Source organism: Liolophura sinensis, chromosome 11 (genome assembly GCF_032854445.1).
Source record: "Liolophura sinensis isolate JHLJ2023 chromosome 11, CUHK_Ljap_v2, whole genome shotgun sequence".
NCBI classification, from domain to species: domain Eukaryota; kingdom Metazoa; phylum Mollusca; class Polyplacophora; order Chitonida; family Chitonidae; genus Liolophura; species Liolophura sinensis.
Genome location: NC_088305.1, coordinates 8,794,077 through 8,814,410, shown reverse-complemented (window position 1 = coordinate 8,814,410; position 20,334 = coordinate 8,794,077). Strand labels below are relative to the sequence as shown.

Genomic DNA, 20,334 nt, shown 5'->3' with positions numbered 1-20,334 from the left:
GAAAATAATTTGGCGTGAAACATACCATTTCTGAATGCCCATAAGATGACCCAAAACAGTGCAGCTTCTTTTGGGCTTGTACTACTTGCGGTGAAACATGTTTTTTTTTTGTTTTGCCCTGAAATGAGAATTATATTAAATGCTGTCAACTGTCCCCAAGTACAAATTAACACAGTTCAGAAAAAAACTCTGGATGACACATGTTGGATATTTTTGTTCAATTCTCCTATGTTGCAGAAAATGCACACTCTTTTGTCGCTGTTCATCACACAAAGTTAAACCGCGCACCTGCAGTTTGACATTTTCTCCAGTCTACTAAAACAAAAACCGTGAAGCTTGGTCCATGCTACTTTTTAACGGCATACTTCTTCTTCCCGTTGTTGTTGATCACGCATATATGCTGAAAAGAATCAAGACATATCCGTCAACATTTTTTTTCTTATGCCATTATTCAAAGAAAACAATCTTTTCCATCAAAATCTGCTGAAATTTCTTCTTCTATCGACCCCCTTTAGTAGAATGAATAAGCTTTGGCAATTTTAGCCAAAAATTAGATACTTTGAATGTCCCCAATTTCCCCTAAAATCAGCTGAATTCAGCTGATAATTCTTAACACTGATTATTTACCCGTACAAGGATGTTATCAAAAGCAAAAACAACATATTTATACAACCTATAGCTTAAATGACAGAGCTATACTTAAAGTTAAACAACATATTTAAATTTTCAGTCAGCATCGTTTGTTATTTGAATTAATGATTAATAGTTAAAACTCAAAGGCTTAGAAGTCTCCTTTACCCCGTCATTTGATTTATTTAGTTATTTGATTGGTGTTTTACGCCTTACTCAAGAATATTTCACTTATACAACGGAAACTGGGTAGAGACTGGGGGAGACCCACGACCATCCACAGGTTGCTGGCAGACCTTCCCACGTATGGCTAGAGAGGAAGACAGCATGAGCTGGACTTGAACTCAGAGCAACCACATTGGTAAGAGTCTCCCGGGTCATTACGCTGTGCTGGCGCGCTAGCTGCTATTTGAAGAGATTGTCCAGTAGCTCTTCAGGACATGGCATTCCAGACATAGTTTGGCAGACAACAGCCACGCATGTAGGTATGATGTGGCCCTCTAGTACGTCCCAAACTCTTCCTTTTTAAGAGTTGGCTTTCACTGACCTCAATATCCACGATTATCACAATATCCATACATTTTTAGCTGAGACTGGAAAAGCCCGTTACTCACAAGGTAAGATTAACACCTTAAGCATTTTGAGGTCACGATGAATATTCAAGAGGAGGAAAGGAGGCGTTTCATTGGACAAGCCTAAAACATGGGGGGGGGGGGGGGGGGGAGAGATATCAATGTGCCTTGAATCGGTGGATTTTGTAGAAAATACCAATGTTTAAAACAGTTTTCCTCTCTTACGAAAACTTCTTAAAAAAAGAAAAGAATTCCACACAGTTTGTACAGCTCATTCATTTAAAATCTAGTTTGTATAAATGTGTTTTTTTCTTTTAAAATGAAGACACAAGAAGGATGGAGACATATATAAAATCTTTGCTTGAGGGAAAGTCACAGCTTCCTGTATTAAAGGCTTACATGCATTTGTGTGCTTGATGTGCATGTATACTGAATACTTTTATTTACCTAGCAGTAATTGGTGTTCGTAATACCACACACTAACATAATTCAATTATACAATAGGGTCAGTTAACCCATAGAGGTGGAGGAAGTCCCGAGTGCCTGGCATAGACTACCTACTGAAAAACTTTCCCACATATACATGTCATGTACAGATATGACAGAAGTGATCTTCAACGATAGATCCAGGGTCAATCCTGAGTCGAGTCACACCAAGCATGCCATTCGGCATGAAGGGGATAGTGCAACGTCTGCTTGACCCGTGTAAGTATAATGGCTCGGGCGGGGTGCCTTACTAGCCTTCGGTAAGGCGTCTCAGTGAAGCAGCGCTAAAAGAGTGGTAGAAATCCGTCCTGCAACAAGGAGGCATATTACATGCACTCCTTCGCTGTCGTAAGCCTGAAAAATTGTTAAGTATGACGTTAAACCACAAGCACTCACTCACTCACTCACTCACTCAATCAATCAACGATCACAAGGCTGTGCAAATGATCACACAAGAATGTCGCTGATCACTTAATATTATCACAAAGGCCCAACAGGTGATAACAGCAGATAATTTTGCAAACTCCTTTAATGCACACCTCCCCTCCTTTCTCCCAATCCTACCCACCAACCTTAAACGTGTTTACATTCACTCTTTATATCATCAACATGCAATCGCAGTAACCTGTGAAGTGAATTAAACCAGGAAAAACTTACGTTCAAATCTCTGAAATATTCATTGTAATCGAGTGCATAGCCGACAACAAACTTGTCTGGAACTTCAAATCCAATATCTGTTAGAACAAAGAGATGTTGTGAAATAGCTTTTTTTCTTTTTTACAAGCACTAGGGCTCAGTTGTTCAAAACTGTTGTAAGACTTAATACCAAATTTAACTTTAAGCCAAGTCTTCAATTTAAGACTTAGCCCCAAAATGATTGCATAGCAGTATATAATAGGAACTAAATCTGCCGTTTTGCTTTGATTTATTTATTTTATTTGACTGGTGTTTTAAGCTGTTCTCTAGAATAGTTCACTTATACAACGGCGGTGCTGTTTTGCATTGACTTTGGACAACTGCATTTGGCTGCTGAATTTATTTACTTGATTGGTGTTTTACGCCGTACTCTAGAATATTTCACTTAAACGATGGCAGCCAGCATTATGGTGGGAGGAGCCGGGCAGGGCCCGGGGTAAACCCACAACCATCTGCTGGCTGCTGCAGACCTTTCCACTTATGGCCGGAGAAGAAGCCAGCATGAGCTGGACTCGAACTCACAGAGACCACATTGGTGAGTGGCTTCCGGGTCCCCACTACAAAGTCCTGAGAACTACAAATGCTTGGGACTGAGATTCGTAATCTCAGGTAAAAATATCAGCCCTTTTTTGGAGAGACGCTTGGGTTACTCCTGATTCACATATTTATAATGACGGCCAGACATGTGACGAGATGCGTCTACGAGTATTTTTGACAAGAAGAATTTATTTATTTGATTTTATTTACATAACCCTAATGGTTGACCTTCCTGAGCTAGCCTACAGCTGGAGAGGACTGGAAGAAGACGAAGACTGGCAGAATGGTAAAAATCTAATGTTATAACCCACATAAATTTACAACTTCTATTTAGAAGAAAACAAGATATGGTGAAAGTCAAAAGGGAAGACAAATAAATGCTTTCTATCATTAAAAAGAATACAAGAAATGGTGAAAGTCAAACGTGAAGACTATGAATACTTACAATCTGGTCTGTAGCCTGAGGAATTGACAGTTCTCTTCACCAACAAACTGCAACAACAACAACATGCCACATACAGAAAGTTTGAACAGCAAAATTCAACACTTCATCCAATCAAGGCCGTTTTTCTTTCATCAACAAAAAGACATTTTAGCACAGTGGTAAACTTATATGTTTTTATTTATCTGTTTGATTGCTGTTTAACAATAGTCAAGAACTGTTCACTTATGAATGTGGACATACATGAAAAGCCTATCAAAATACACATTTGCTTATATTTGTACATGATATGTTACAAAACAAAACAGAAAAGAATGGAAACTTAATGCATTGGTGTTATAATGTCATTGTGTTCTGCAGACAATTCCCATGCTGAAAACAATATTGTCCACTAAAGTGTCAATACTTTTGTTGTCTCTCACAAAGGAACTCGATGCCTACACCGTGTTGGCATGGTTGTCAGACCAAACTGGACACTGACAGACAAAAACGGTTCCAACACGGTCTCGGCCCTGTGTTTAGGGTATTTTGGGTGGGGCGTATTGTAGGCTAATAAGTGTGTTATCATAAAGTCGGGACTCTGGTCTAAATCATTTAAGTTACTTTACTATTATCACAGTACATCTATGTCGGGAATATTGCTAAATTATTGATTTGTTTAAGTTCAATACTCAAGGCATGTTCCTAACGATCTTTGCCGTTGCGTCTTACCTGGCCACTCTGACTGTCTTGGGTTTGAACTCCATCAGGGTCTGTAATAAATTCTGAATGGTCTTCCCGGTATCAACTATGTCCTCCACAACCAACACGTTCTGTCACAACAACAACAACAACAAATGATACAACAACAACAACAAATGATACAACAACAACAAATGATACATCAACCCAGAAAACACCAACGACTTTCCCACTTGTTCAATCACTGAACATTAATGCACAAACATTCCACGATTATTCAGAGTTTGAAGGCGAAGAAATTGATTTCTTTACATACTTGATTGGCATTTAATGAATTTTGTTGTGTACAAAACTCTTGACTTAAATGATACATACGAAAGTACTATAGAATGTAGAGTATGATTTCAAGGAAAATGGAGAAAGACCTGGCACAAATATAAGAGTATGCCTAAAATTTTAAATGTGGAGAAAACAAAAATGACAAAGTTCGGATGAAAGAGTGCGAAAAGTCATTCCTAAATGTGGTCTTCAATATTTTTTCCGATTTTCCCGTAAGGAGAAAAAGACTCTTAAAAATAATTTTTGTATGGAGGGTATTTGAGACCACCTTTTGGTATTTATAGTCTTTGTTTAATAATGTCATAAATGAGGATGTAACACTGATTTCATAAATATTTTTGCACTAGAATTTGTTCTTTTCAGCTTACAAATGTATTAAACCTCAATTTGGATCATATTTATATTTTTAATATGTTCATAAATATTATCATAATTTAGGTTAAATGCATATGTTTCGATATAACCACCAAATTTACATTCAAATAAATTGATTAGACAAGCATCACATCCTTATTTAGACCATTATTATGCAACAACGATATATATCAAAAGTTGGTTCCAAATATCCACCATACAAAATGTTTTCAAATACCCTTTCTCTTCCAAAAAAAAATCCCCCAAAATATTAAAGATCAGATTTGCAAATAAGTTTTTACCCTCTTTCATCTGATTTTTCACCTTCTCCTTTAAGGAAAATGAAGAAAGACATGGCACAAATACATGAAGAAAAAACAAAACATTCTTAACAAACTCTATATTAATGCATATTTTCCATCAATGGTTGGATATATTCGGAAATCATGTCATTGATGAATACACTTTATAGCCACCGACAGCGGAATTAGTACATGCAATATCATTGGTCAAAGGTCAGACAGGTCGCAGTGAGCCACCTGTTCAAGTCAGAGGTGGGAAAAAAAATATTTGACTGACATGATTGGTAGACACTACTAAATCTAATGATGTACATGTACCAGACGGAGTCATAGGAGAGAAAGTTTGCACCAACCTTGCCCTTAAGGGTTACCAGGTGATCTGCCCCGATGATGTTAACATTGCCCGTTGATTTCTCATTCTGCAAACAGATACATATAATATGGATGTTTTTACCTATTTTCATTATTTCGTATTTTAGAACTAATTCAAAGATCACATGTACATGTACTTCAATTATGTTAACCCATTTTATTTATTTATTTATTTAATTGGTGTCTTATGCTGCACTCAAGAATATTTCATTTATACGATGGCCGCCAGCATTATGGTGGGAGGAAACCGGGCAGAGCCCACAGGAAACCCACGACAATCCGCAGGGTGCTGAAGACCTTCCCATGTACTTAATCCATTGGAGTTAGAGCTGAAGCTCATCGATGATAATCTACTAACAGACTGTCTGCTCCTACATCTTTCCAATATGTAGAATATTTTATTTATTTGATCAGTGTTTCATGCCATATTCAAGCTTATGTCCTCATCAGGCAACAACGGTCTCGTGGGGTACACGTCTTCTCGAATCCTGCAGATGTCAAATCTGTCTCCTAAGTAGGTTATCTCCCTTTGTTGCGTTGTGAACACAATGGTCACATCACTGAAGCCATTCACTTATACATCGGCCTTCTGCACTGAATTGATGGATCTTTGCTGGATAAATTTGTTACATGGCTACTCAGTGACGGGATACAGAAATATATGGTATCAGTAACCTACATACTGGGACACTTCGACTAATATGATGATTAGTGACACCATATATTTCTGTATCCTTTCAATGAGTAAACAAGTAACTAATAATATTTCACTTATACAACAGCAGCCGGCAATATGGTGGGAGGAAACCGGGTAGAGCACGCAGAAAACCCGAGACCATCCGCAAAAAGGAAGCCAGCAGAAACTGGACTTGAACTCACAGCGACCACATTACGCTAACATCCCCTTGAACACGGAATATCTGCTCTATTTATTTTGAAAAAATTTTTGGATATAATAGATTTACCTTACATAGACTTGTAAACATCATCCTTATTTTATACACTAATATATTCTATTCAGGCATACAGCTCTATAATACAATACACCATTTACAGCTTTGTACTGTTATCTTTCCGTTAAGCTTTTCTAAGCACTCACCACGTAGCTCCTTGTACGTATAAAGTCCACTGATAAGGGTACAGACTCGTTTGTGTTGCGATTCAGTTGCTTTATGCGGTCCATAAGATCGGCGAAGAACTTGTAGCCTCCCTTGAGGACACAGAGTGCCACCAGGCCTTCCTGGTGCATGTCCTGTACCACATCACGCGCCAGACGCTCTATTCTGTGATGAAAGACAAACAACATTAGGTTCTTGTGAAGTGTTTTGTAAATGATGGAGTGATATGCAGTACGGGTCTTTGCCGGATAAATTTGTTGCATGGTTACTTAACGGCAGGATACAGAAATATATGGTGTCAGTATAAGTATCATATGTATAAGGTATGAGTCTATGTTGTGTTGAAAATCCGTACTGGATGAAATGCTGACATATAGCTCATCATATCCAAGCACTTTAATGATCGTAAATTCACCTGGCCTGGAAAAAGTTACTCTGTGTTTTTGCCAGGTAATACTGCACTCTGTATCCAGTGCAGCCCTCAAATGCTTTTAGCACACTGAGTTACCTCCCTTTTGATACCGTACACACATGTATTCCTCTGGGATCCAGTATCTCTTCAAGTGCAAGACGTTTATGTACTACCAAACTAATTTCATTGGACCACATTTTCTATAACAGGTATTTTATAAACCATTATATTTTCATTGGGTCCTCGGTGTTTGAAGCAGATGGCATTCCGTTGCTGTACATGTACTTCAGCTAGGATCATTCTTTCTGATCCCTCAACAAAACTATAAAACTGTATACAACATTCCGCATATGACCAAAGTTGTCACCTTGCTTAATTCTATTATGTTCAGCTCATCTCAGAAAGGCATTTTAAAATTTGCTTTGAAGGTAGCAATAGATACAAAAAGAAAACCACAAATAATCTTTGTAATGTTTAAGCACACACAACTGTTCTAACACTCAGTCCTGTCCCTCATCACATACCTGTCCAGAATGAGTTCACACAGGATGAGGACACTCTCCAGGTCCCTCTTCGTAATGTTTGGGCGCACACAACTGTACTAACACACAGTTGTGTCCCTCATCACTTACCTGTCCAGAATGAGTCCACATGGGATGAGGATACTCTCCAGGTCCTCCTCGTAATGCTTGGGCACACAGAACAGTTCTAACACACAGTCCTGTCCCTCATCACTTACCTGTCCAGAATGAGTCCACACGGGATGGACACTCTCCAGGTCCCTCTTCGTAATTCTTGGGCACACACAACTGTTCTAACACACAGTCATGTCCCTCATCACTTACCTGTCCAGAATGAATCCACACGGGATGAGGATACTCTCCAGGTCCTCTTCGTAATGTTTGGGCACACACAACTATTCTAACACATAGTTCTGTCCCTCATCACTTACCTGTCCAGAATGAGCCCACACGGGATGAGGACACTCTCCAGGTCCTCTTCGTAATGTTTGGGCACACACAACTGTTCTACCACACAGTCCTGTCCCTCATCACTTACCTGTCCAGAATGAGTCCACACAGGATGAGGATACTCTCCAGGTCCTCTTCGTAATGTTTGGGCACACACAACTGTTCTAACACACAGTCCTGTCCCTCATCACTTACCTGTCCAGAATGAGTCCACACGGGATGAGGACACTCTCCAGGTCCCTCTTCGTAATTCTTGGGCACACACAACTGTTCTAACACACAGTCGTGTCCCTCATCACTTACCTGTCCAGAATGAATCCACACGGGATGAGGATACTCTCCAGGTCCTCCTCGTAATGTTTGGGCACACACAACTGTTCTAACACATAGTTCTGTCCCTCATCACTTACCTGTCCAGAATGAGCCCACACGGGATGAGGATACTCTCCAGGTCCTCCTCGTAATGTTTGGGCACACACAACTGTTCTACCACACAGTCCTGTCCCTCATCACTTACCTGTCCAGAATGAGTCCACACAGGATGAGGATACTCTCCAGGTCCTCCTCGTAATGTTTTGGCACACACAACTGTTCTAACACACAGTCCTGTCCCTCATCACTTACCTGTCCAGAATGAGTCCACACGGGATGAGGATACTCTCCAGGTCCTCCTCGTAATGTTTGGGCACACACAACTGTTATAACACACAGTCCTGTCCCTCACCACTTACATGTCCAGAGTGAGCCCACATGGGATGAGGATACTCTCCAGGTCCTCCTCGTAATGCTTGGGCACACAGAACTGTTCTACCACACAGTCCTGTCCCTCATCACTTACCTGTCCAGAATGAATCCACAAGGGATGAGGATACTCTCCAGGTCCCTCTTCGTAATGTTTGGGCACACACAACTGTTCTAACACACAGTCCTGTCCCTCATCACTTACCTGTCCAGAATGAGTCCACACGGGATGAGGTCCTCCTTGTAATGCTTGGGCACACACAACTGTTCTAACACACAGTTGTGTCCCTCATCACTTACCTGTCCAGAATGAGCCCACACGGGATGAGGATACTCTCCAGGTCCTCCTCGTAATGTTTGGGCACACACAACTGTTCTAACACACAGTCCTGTCCCTCACCACTTACCTGTCCAGAATGAGTTCACACGGGATGAGGATACTCTCCAGGTCCTCTTCGTAATGTTTGGGCACACACAACTGTTCTAACACTCAGTCCTGTCCCTCATCACTTACCTGTCCAGAATGAGTTCACACAGGATGAGGATACTCTCCAGGTCCTCCTCGTAATGCTTGGGTACATAGAACTGTTATAACACACAGTCCTGTCCCTCACCACTTACCTGTCCAGAATGAGTCCACACGGGATGAGGATACTCTCCAGGTCCTCTTCGTAATGTTTGGGCACACAGAACTGTTCTAACACACAGTCCTGTCCCTCATCACTTACCTGTCCAGAATGAGTCCACATGGGATGAGGATACTCTCCAGGTCCTCCTCGTAATGTTTGGGCACACACAACTGTTCTAACACACAGTCCTGTCCCTCATCACTTACCTGTCCAGAATGAGTCCACATGGGATGAGGATACTCTCCAGGTCCTCCTCGTAATGTTTGGGCACACACAACTGTTCTAACACACAGTCGTGTCCCTCATCACTTACCTGTCCAGAATGAGTCCACACGGGATGAGGATACTCTCCAGGTCCTCCTCGTAATGTTTGGGCACACACAACTGTTCTAACACACAGTCCTGTCCCTCATCACTTACCTGTCCAGAATGAGTCCACACAGGATGAGGACACTCTCCGCATCCCTCTATGTAATGCTTGGGCACACAGAACTGTTCTAACACACATTCGTGTCCCTCATCACTTACCTGTCCAGAAGGAGTCCACACAGGATGAGGACACTCTCCGCATCCCTCTATGTAATGCTTGGGCACACAGAACTGTTCTAACACACATTCGTGTCCCTCATCACTTACCTGTCCAGAATGAGTCCAAACGGGATGAGGATACTCTCCAGGTCCTCCTCGTAATGTTTGGGCACACACAACTGTTCTAACACACAGTCCTGTCCCTCATCACTTACCTGTCCAGAATGAGTCCACATGGGATGAGGATACTCTCCAGGTCCTCCTCGTAATGTTTGGGCGCACACAACTGTTATAACACACAGTCCTGTCCCTCATCACTTACCTGTCCAGAATGAGCCCACACGGGATGAGGATACTCTCCAGGTCCTCCTCGTAATGTTTGGGCACACACAACTGTTCTAACACACAGTCCTGTCCCCTCATCACTTACCTGTCCAGAATGAGCCCACAAGGGATGAGGATACTCTCCAGGTCCTCCTCGTAATGCTTGGGCACACAGAACTGTTCTAACACACAGTCGTGTCCCTCATCACTTACCTGTCCAGAATGAGTCCACACGGGATGAGGATACTCTCCAGGTCCTCCTCGTAATGCTTGGGCACACAGAACTGTTCCAGTGGATATCCCTGCCATTCATCTGTTACCTACAAAAAGACAAAATCATACTTAGTATTAAAGCAAGCAAGCACGCAAGCAAGCCATACAGGTGCATGAAATTTATGTCCCACACTAAATATGCAAATTAGGATAAGCTAGTTTTTGAAATCGATCTCAGCACCCATTTTGTCTGTTCACAAAAGTTTGTCATGATTTGGCAATATTTGACTCGGTTATACATATTGCACAGAAATTAGGAACCAAAGAAGATCACAGAATTCACCATAAAACAGGAAAAACTTATCTAAAATCATTGATGGATTGGGCTACTTTTTTAAATAATTTTTTATTTATTAAATTCAGAAATGTACTATGAGCAGTTACTGCATGGAAACCAAAGCCTGACACACAGATGGATATGCAGACAAACTCAAAATAATATCCCTGGCTTTTTTGCAAGAACATGGAATGATTTGAATTCACAACTTCATTAATCAAGGGTCTTGTCCACTTGCTTGTGGGCATTTACATGTAAAATAAAACTATACAAAATACTTAAATATTATTTCTGTCTACCCTTCTAGGTGTGAGTGAGTGAGTGAGTGCTTGGAGTTTAACGTCATACTCAACAATTTTTCAGTCACATGATGATGAAGGAATCCTTAGAGTGCATGTAATGTGCCTCCTTGTTGCAAGACAGATTTCTGCCACTCTTTTATCTAGTGCTGCTTCACTGAGAGGCCTAACCCAGAGCAAGTAAGCCACCTCGCCGGAGCCATTACACTGATAGGGGACAACCAGTCGTCGCACTATCCCCTTCATGCTGAACGCCAAGCGAGGAAGTTACAACTTCCTCTTTTAAGGTCTTAGGTGTGACTCGACCGAGGACTGACCCTGGATCTACCGCTACTGGAGCGGACGCTCTACCAACTGTACTAGGAATGGCAGGGCAAATTCTGATTACATGTATGTGAAATTTTATACTTCGTACAAATCACTTCATTCAGGTCCCCTAATTCCTCAACATTTTCACATATAAAAGAGCAACTTTCAGTTCAGTTTATGCACATTTTTTTTTTGAGACAAAAAGTACATTAGTTGGAATGGCCAGTTTTAGAGCTTCACAAAAAAGTATAATTTTATCAGTCAACATAGAATAATGCCTTCAGAATATGCTTGAATAAGCACTTGGCAAACATGTGAAAAAGTTGAGGGATTACAGAAGTTTTCTTTACAAATTTTTTGTCAAGTCTCTGTTAAACATGTACAAGGTTAAGTTACATGTATAAGTAACTGATTTATTTATTTATTTGTTGTTAAACGCCCGTCAAAGATTTTTCACTTATATAAATGCAATCAGTTTTATGGTTGGAGAAAACAGAGCGCAGTAGGTAAACCACTACCCTTGGGCAAGTCACTGACAAACTTTTCCTCACAAGATGAACTGATATAAATACCATTTAATGGTGAAAGACAGGTGATCTTTATCTAACTTTAATAATTGACTGTGTTAAGAGCTACACAAGGGTAGTGGACTGCTTTAACTTTAACCACGGACCCACAAACAGTGAGAGGGGAGGTACATATAAATACCCTCTGTCTCCTAATTTTTGGGACACCTGATCTGTTATTTTAGCCAATATATATGTAATTGTAGCAGGAATATTGAGTTTCTTTTTTCTCACATGGTTAGACCACTTTAATAATGAACACCATACTCATATCATAACTTTTCCAAACAGCTGGTAAAGAAACGTAATATTCTACTTTCAGCACAATTACCATCTGTCCGAAAAAATTAGAAGAATTAGGGTATTAAAACTGATCATCTTAAAGAACTACTCCAGTGTGAACATCCGTATGTCTTAAAAAGAATACACATATATCCTACCTGTGCACACATGCTCACATGCTTCATTAAAGGTCAGACAGATGCAGATCTGCGCCACCTACACCGCCTTTGTGCGATATCAAGGTAATGAATAGTTTCAGACCATGTACCTATAAAGTGGAATCAATGGATTCTCCTACATGTATGCTGCTCTCCCAGCTGAAAACGCCCAATAATACACCAATAATTACCTAGATCAAAGGTTGCCATGGTAACACACTGCATAGTCTTTTTTTTTTTTTTTTTGTCTTTGGAGCAGGTACAAGAACATGTACATGTATTGTATATGTATGCATGCGTAGGGTTTAAGGTTAGACTTAATTTTTCAGTCCTATGAAGACAAATCATTGCCACAGCCACTGAAATACAGTTTGTATCATGTCAAAGACACAAGACATGACACCCAATTATACTGACACTGGGCTAACCAGTCCTGTTTCCTTGCTCTAACCTCTCAGTACTGAGCACCAAGGAAGAAAAGAGCAAGTAGCAGATTTGAACCCAGAGTTTCCAGACTTCGAGGCGGACACCATGTACAAGTCATACGACACTCCACAGTCTATCTGGTCATATCCATTTGTTTTCAAGTCCAGCTCATGCTGGAAGGTCGTGGGAAGGTCGTTCAGCAACCTGCGGATGGTTGTGGGTTTCCCCCGGGCTCTGCCCGGTTTCCTTCCATCATAATGCTGAAAGTGAAATATTCTTGAGTTCGGCGTAAAACACCAATCAAATATATAAATAAATAAATCCTTTTGTTTTGAGTAAACTGGTTCTATTACTTATTGATTGGTGTTTTACATATGATTCAAGAATATTTCACTTATATGTTGGCAGCCCACATCATGGTGGGAAAAATTGAGCAGAGCACACAGGAAACTCATGACCATCTGTAGGATGCTGACAGACCTTCTCACATACATGTATGTATTGGTGAGAGGCCCCTGGGTCACTGTTGTGCACTAGCGCACTAATCACTAGAGTAAACTTTTTCATGTACATCCCCACGCTTCCACAAGTAATTATTATACAATGTTGCCAGTGCCAAAAAAAACAGTGCCAAGGAAGCACAGATTTCTGTATGGTTTAAAAAGTTTTTGTCCAGAGAGGACCGCTTTCTGTGAGGTCCGCGCTGTGACTATACAAGACAGCCCACATCTAGGCTAGTTAGAGGAGGTGGAGGACTGTCACACAGGACAGTGGGTGATGGCGAATTTCTGGTGTTGAGTGTGCGAAGATCTTTGCGTCAAGGCTAACCATGGGACCGTAATTAAGGGAAGCCAGAGCACTTGTATGGTAAATCACCTTTGTTTTCTGTAGCTGTGTCCAGGGAAAGTTTTGATGTATCTTGCAGACATTTCGGTACTAACTCTGTCATAACTTAAACGGGTAAATTGTCACGATCTTTATACTGGTTCGGGATTGCCGTGCGTGAAATCTAAGTGTTGTGTTTCTAGATCTTTTCACCACTCAATTCCCAGGTCCCATTATAATAGTAGTTAGTTCACCGATATCCCAGGTGCCAACGTTAAGCCTGAACAGTTGAGAGAATAAAATCTATTGAAAACTTTATCCCAGTGGATTTTTCTTGTTGCATGCTATGGTCAGATTACATTATCTTCACTATTAAACAATGGGTGTGGTTTTTATATTGGCCATAGCCCTACATGATAGTTTTAATCCCTACGAAAGCAGACCCCCACCCCCCACCTGTGGTTCATACCGAACATTTTTTTTTTTTGATCTCTCTACCACAATAGTGGAGACAGTACTAGCTTAGGGCTTAATACTGCAGCATCCCCGTAACAGCATTAAACAAGAAATCATTAATAACAGACTGTCAAGTACATGTAAAGCATACCCCTTTAAAAGTATGCATTCAAGAGGATTGGCATGCATAAAAATCAACCAAATTCAGGAAAATCCAAGAAACTGATAGAACTGTATCCCACATGTCCCTATACTGACCTCAAGCCAATGACTTGTGTATATGTTAGCATCTCAGAATCTTAACAGTCCTCTAACTATAAACCATGAGCCACTGTGTATCTGAACTCGACAGGTGTGACTGACTGACAGAAAGACAGACAAACAGAAGGACAGACAAACAGAGGGACAGACAAACAGACCAACAGAGGGACAGACAAACAGAAGGACAGACCAACAGAAGGACAGACTGACAGAGGGACAGACCAACAGAGGGACAGACAAACAGAGGAACATAAAAAAAGAGGAACAGACAAACAGAAGAAAAGGCTGACAGAGGGACAGACAAACAAAAGAAAAGGCTGACAAAGGGGAAGACCAACAGAGAGACAGACTGACAGAGGGACAGACTGACAGAGGGACAGACCAACAGAAGGACAGACAAACAGAAGGACAGACAAACAGAGGGACAGACAAACAGAAGGACAGACAAACAGAAAGACAGACAAACAGAGGGACAGAACGACAGACAAACAGAAGGACAGACCAACAGAAGGACAGACTGACAGAGGGACAGACCAACAGAAGGACAGACAAACAGAGGGACAGACAAACAGAGGAACATACAAAAAGAGGGACAGACAAACAGAAGAAAAGGCTGACAGAGGGACAGGCAAACAGAAGAAAAGGCTGACAGAGGGGCAGACAAACAGAGGGACAGACAAACAGAAAGACAGACAAACAGAGGCACACACAAACAGGACAGACTGACAGAGGGACAGACAAACAGAGGGACAGACAAACAGAAGGACAGACAAACAGAAGAACAGACTGACAGACGGGCAGACAAAAAGAAAGACAGAAAAACAGAGGGGCAGACAAACAGAGGGACAGACAAACAGAATGACAGAAGGACAAACAGAGGGAGAGACAAACAGAAGACAGACTGACAGAGGGACAGACAAACAGAAGGACAGACTGACAGAAGGACAGACAAACAGAAGAACAGACTGGCAGAGGGACACATAAATAGAAGGACAGACAAACAGAGGAACAGACAAACAGAAGTACAGACTGACAGAGGGACAGACAAACAGAAGGACAGACTGACAGAAGGACAGACAAACAGAAGAGCAGACTGGCAGAGGGACAAATAAACAGACGGACAGACAAACAGAAGTACACACAAACAGAAAGACACACTGACAGAAGGACACACAAACAGAGGGACAGACAAACAGAGAGCATTTCCATATCTCTTGGCTCACTACTTTCGCAATAGGGGACAAAAAAAATACTGTTTTACATGGTATAAAATTTTAAAATAACCTACAATTTTGCCTTAAAAAATGCATTTCTAGACCCAATTAAATGTTAATGTAATGTTTGTTTGCAAGGTATTTATTCAAGGATATTGTGAAGACAAGCATTATTCTCTGTTGACTGACAAAATGACACTAGCCAATCCAACCAATGCTGTTTTATCTCCAAAATCAAATTCAAAACATGCATGAAGCTGGTAGATATTAATTTTGGTGCAGAAATGTTTTACCATGTTTACAATATATTATCGTCCTACATCTGCCTCAAACAACCAAACCTCAAAACATTTTTTCTTATAAAATAATAACAAAATCAATAAAACTCTCAGAGTCAGGCAAAATGTACAACTTAATCAAGGTGAAATTTACGGTCATTTACCCAGTATGACAATAACTTCAACCAGCTGTTGCCAGATAACCCTTTTAATATGTAAATATTTAGTTATTAACTCTCATTTGCATTGTAAGTCAACAAATTCTCAATTAAAATATGTCCCGATGACAATTTTGCAAAGGAAAATGTAAAGATACATTGTATATCCATTTTGACCATAAAAAAAATTAACCCTAATCAAATCAATTTCCTTGTTGTCAAAACTCATTTGCATATACTTGCAATTATGAGTACATGTTAATACTTTTTCCTTCAAGAGCTAGCAGACTGAAACAATTTCACTGTGCATCTAAAATTTTCATCTATGATCTAATCAGCTTGGAGAGCGTTGTTTTTATCAGAAAGCTATTAGGAATATTTTTATCATGAATACCAATCTCAGTATAGTTCTCCGTAAACAGACTGATGTATATGAGTGTGTGAATGAGTGAGTGAGTGCTTGGGGTTTAACGTCGTACTCAACAATTTTTCAGTCATATGATGACAAAGGAGTCCTTAGAGTGCATGTAATGTGCCTCCTTGCAGCAGGACGGATTTCCACTGCTCTTTTATCTAGTGCTGACTCACTGAGACAACTTATCGAAGGCAAGAAAGTGCCCCGCCCGAGAGATTATACTGATACGGGTCAACCAGTTGTTGCACTATCCCGTTCATGCTGAACACCAAGGATTGATGTATTTGTGCGTATATGTATATATACATATACGTGTATATGTAGATACCTGTATACTGTATACAATACAGATGACAGACATGTAATGTACGCAAGTTACAAGTATTATAAACATTATGACATCAGAATGACATATTCCGATGTATATTCATAACAATACTTTACTAAAATAACATACATATCCAAAATTCTCGAACACAGCTGAGCTTAAGTACAGAAGGCATCACCCCTGCTTATACATACATTCTACACTATTTTTGATGAGATATTTTAAAACTCTGATAAAAATACTAATTTATCATGTTAATGAAAGCTTCGGCTGGGATTTGTAGCTGCAAACTATTTAAAGCATCTTTCTAAGTCGATTGCTCTCTCTCTCTTGTTGGTTGGTTGGTCAGTCATTCCATTTTCTGTACCTCACAGCCTTATAGCCCGCACCTCCTATCTTTCAATATGTGCCATTCGTCTACAGAAAGGCCCGAGTGCATGACATGAAATTTCGGTTCATGGGGAATGTGGTAGATATTATGAATTTGTAATTATTTTCTTTCGCCATGCTCAATGAATATTGAGTACATGAAGATCTGCCGACAACTGTCCATGTTACTATATGGGAACCTGCGGATGGCCGTGGGTTTCCCCTGGGCCCTGCCCGGTTTCCTAGCCAACGCCCACCATGACGCTTGGCGCGCTTATATAAGCGCAGAATTCTCGAGTATGGCGCAAAAAAGACCCAATGAAATAAATACATAAATTATATGGGATTGCCAAGAGCAGTCAACTTCATACACATGTATCGGAGAATCTGATAAAAGATTACATACCCCCCAAAAAAAGAAAAACAAAACCCCTACAGCTACTGCTACTTTGATTGCATGGCCTTTCAATGTTTACAGAATGTGAAACACTTTATCATACGCTGGCATTACAGAGCACATACATACATACATACATACATATATATGAAGTAACTAACCTACATACATGTATCAAACTCCGCAAAATGACAACAGATGTAAATATACAAACATGATTGAACACAGCCAGAACTTTTGACATGTAACAAAGAGGTACTGTAAAGGCTCACCACATTACTCATACTAAAGACAACACAGTTACTCAAGCAGAACAAGGCGCTACGTGTATATTCTGTTTTGACTGCATGAGCAAACTATATAAATCATTTCTGTAATTCTGATTAAGGTCCACATACATGGGGTTTTCATTAGGAATTACAGCAGAAGGATAGGACTAAAAATATTGATGGCTGAAATGACAGTATTATGGCATAACAATATCGAGCTACATAGCTACAGTATCCCAGGTACCAGTAGGTGGCCACAGCGAATGTTTCAGTCATACGACGACGATGAGTTACTAGGTGTGTTGATATACCATGTGTCTTCTTGTGGCAAGGTGAGTCCATCTCACTAAAGAGCTGCCACACACTAAGTATCATGCCGAAGACACCACACATGACACCCCAGCCAATCACATTATACGATCACCGGGCTAACCAGTACTATTTCCTTGCCCTTATCTCTCTATGTTGAGCACCAAGTGAAGCAGCAACCATTTCAAAAGTCTTTGGTATGACCAAAACCGGGTTTGATCCCCAGGTCTTTCAACTTGAGATGGCTTAAAGATGGTTGATCTTTGTTTTTAATAATGCCATGCATGCTCAAGATAATTTTCGCTTATATACAATGTTCCACGTGAAGGAATCCTCGGTGCCCAGCATAAACCACAAAACCTTTGGCAGGTTACTAACAAACATTCTCACAAGTGACGTACAGATATGCACATCATAGCGGTGGTGTTTAATAAATGTCAGATTGCACGAACGGACACAAAGGTTTTGCCAACCACTTACAGTCACCAAAAGCTTCGCAAGCAGTAAGAGTTGTAGAATGTACAAATTCTCTGCCCTTTGCAATTGATGCTGCATTTACATAAATGTGTAAGCTGAAGTTGTCAGCTGAGGTACAGTGGGCTCTCTTTGGCTATTAAGCCTGGATTCCTCCACCAAAAACAAAATGGCTGTCATCATATACTAGTGACATAATGTTTGAGTACTAGCAGTAAAACACAAATCAAAGAAGTGGAATTATTAATTCTGAAATCCAGCTTTTTTAGCCACGTTGGTTTGTGAAAGCGTTCACCATATCTATCATTTCACTGTACCCCGATCAGCCTAGCTGTACAATAGATGCCCTGCGCTTGGGAGTTCACAAACATTAGCTAATGTGTTTTTTCTTTCTTTTTTTTTCTTTGTATTTTGTTCACTGTAAAACATGTAAAAAAAAATAATCAAGAAACCCACACTTTGGAATCTGCATGAAACGGCCTTTCAGATGACTCATGGAATTTACTACTTCATTTAACATATTTTGACGGTGGTCTGCTCCCAGAATGAACAATGTGGTTATATAGGATGGGTATATAAAAATTAAATATAATCCATTTTATATTATGGAAAACGTAGTAAGCAATTGAAATTAGAATGTATATCAGTTAGTGTCTAACTAATTAATCTTTTATGGACCAGCTCTTTCACTGAATTGTCACTCACAAGCTGGTTATACGAAGAAAAGCTATCTTATCTAAACACTTAATTCTAAAATTAATAATCCCCTTCACATTAGTTGCTGGCAGATCAGGGTTGCGTTTGCTTACGACAGTATAAATGTATCAATGCGTGAATTGAGCATGTCCACTGTCATCGACCTTAAGTGCACCGCGAAGGGAACCAAGCAGGGTTTACATGCAACTAATTTAAGAAATGACACTTACGATGACAGCATCGCCTTTGGTCTTTGTTTTCGTTTCAAAGCCGGCTTCATCTGACGGACTACCGTTACAGGCCTCTGATGTCATTTTGACTCGGAGAAATTCGTTTTTGTCTCTCTCAATTCGACTGTAGGACTATTGTCGACAAATGAAGGCGCGCACAACACACGTGGTGTGTGTGTTACCACAAAATGAGTGATGATTTCGGTCGAAGCAACCAATGACTTCTCCCTTACCCCTATTCCCAAGTACCACTTCCGTCAAAACCAGGTGACGTTATATCTTGAATAATTTAGGGGCAAGGAAGGTAATTCGAGTTACTTTCTTGTATTATAGTGAATATTTTTAGTTCTAAATTGTGCTTACAACTGTCATTTCGTCCCGATTCACCATTTGGGGCAAACTGTAGGTTGTAAATCAGGGGTAAGGGGAGAGGACTCTCATCTCACAATGTAGGGATGATCTCCCTTCACTTGTAACTCTTCGGTGTGCTGTTGTGGTAAGTTTAGAGGAAAACTTCTTTGCGACTTAATTCTTTCCCGTTCGTTCTTTCAATTCTATTTCATTTGTCAGTTGGTTTAGAAGTTCCGATTCTAAACGTTTGCTAACGACGGTCACAGAGATAACGCGTGTAGTTAAAACTGGCGATATTTTTCGTAATATTAGGACTGTTTTCGTTGTTGTTGTACTCAGAATTTGTGAGCTGTCACTCATTATTAATTATCACCTTACATGTCCCAAAACCAGTCCAGGACATTTTCGTATAATCACCAGTTTTATGTCTATGAAAGGATAGGTTCCGAACTAGTCCGAATTTTTCTGACTAGAACTTGCAGCAGGTATTGTGATAAATATGCTGCAGTTCTTTTAGTCAGAAACTATTTATTTGTTCACATGGAAGGTCTTCTGACTCTAACTTTGCAGCATGCCGTCA

At 40.3% G+C, this 20,334-nt stretch overlaps 1 protein-coding gene across 1 annotated transcript; it reads right to left on the bottom strand.

Moving 5' to 3' along the window:
• Positions 1-224: 224 nt before the first annotated feature.
• LOC135477572 (hypoxanthine-guanine phosphoribosyltransferase-like) lies at positions 225-19,570 on the bottom strand. The gene is made up of 8 exons (XM_064757718.1): positions 19,404-19,570; positions 10,348-10,454; positions 6,511-6,694; positions 5,393-5,458; positions 4,075-4,175; positions 3,367-3,413; positions 2,346-2,422; positions 225-400 (listed from the first exon to the last, which is right to left on the bottom strand). The coding sequence occupies exons 1-8, from the start codon at positions 19,485-19,487 to the stop codon at positions 347-349; spliced, it is 720 nt and encodes a 239-aa protein (XP_064613788.1). The 5' UTR covers positions 19,488-19,570; the 3' UTR covers positions 225-346.
• Between the last annotated feature and the right edge of the window lie 764 nt (positions 19,571-20,334).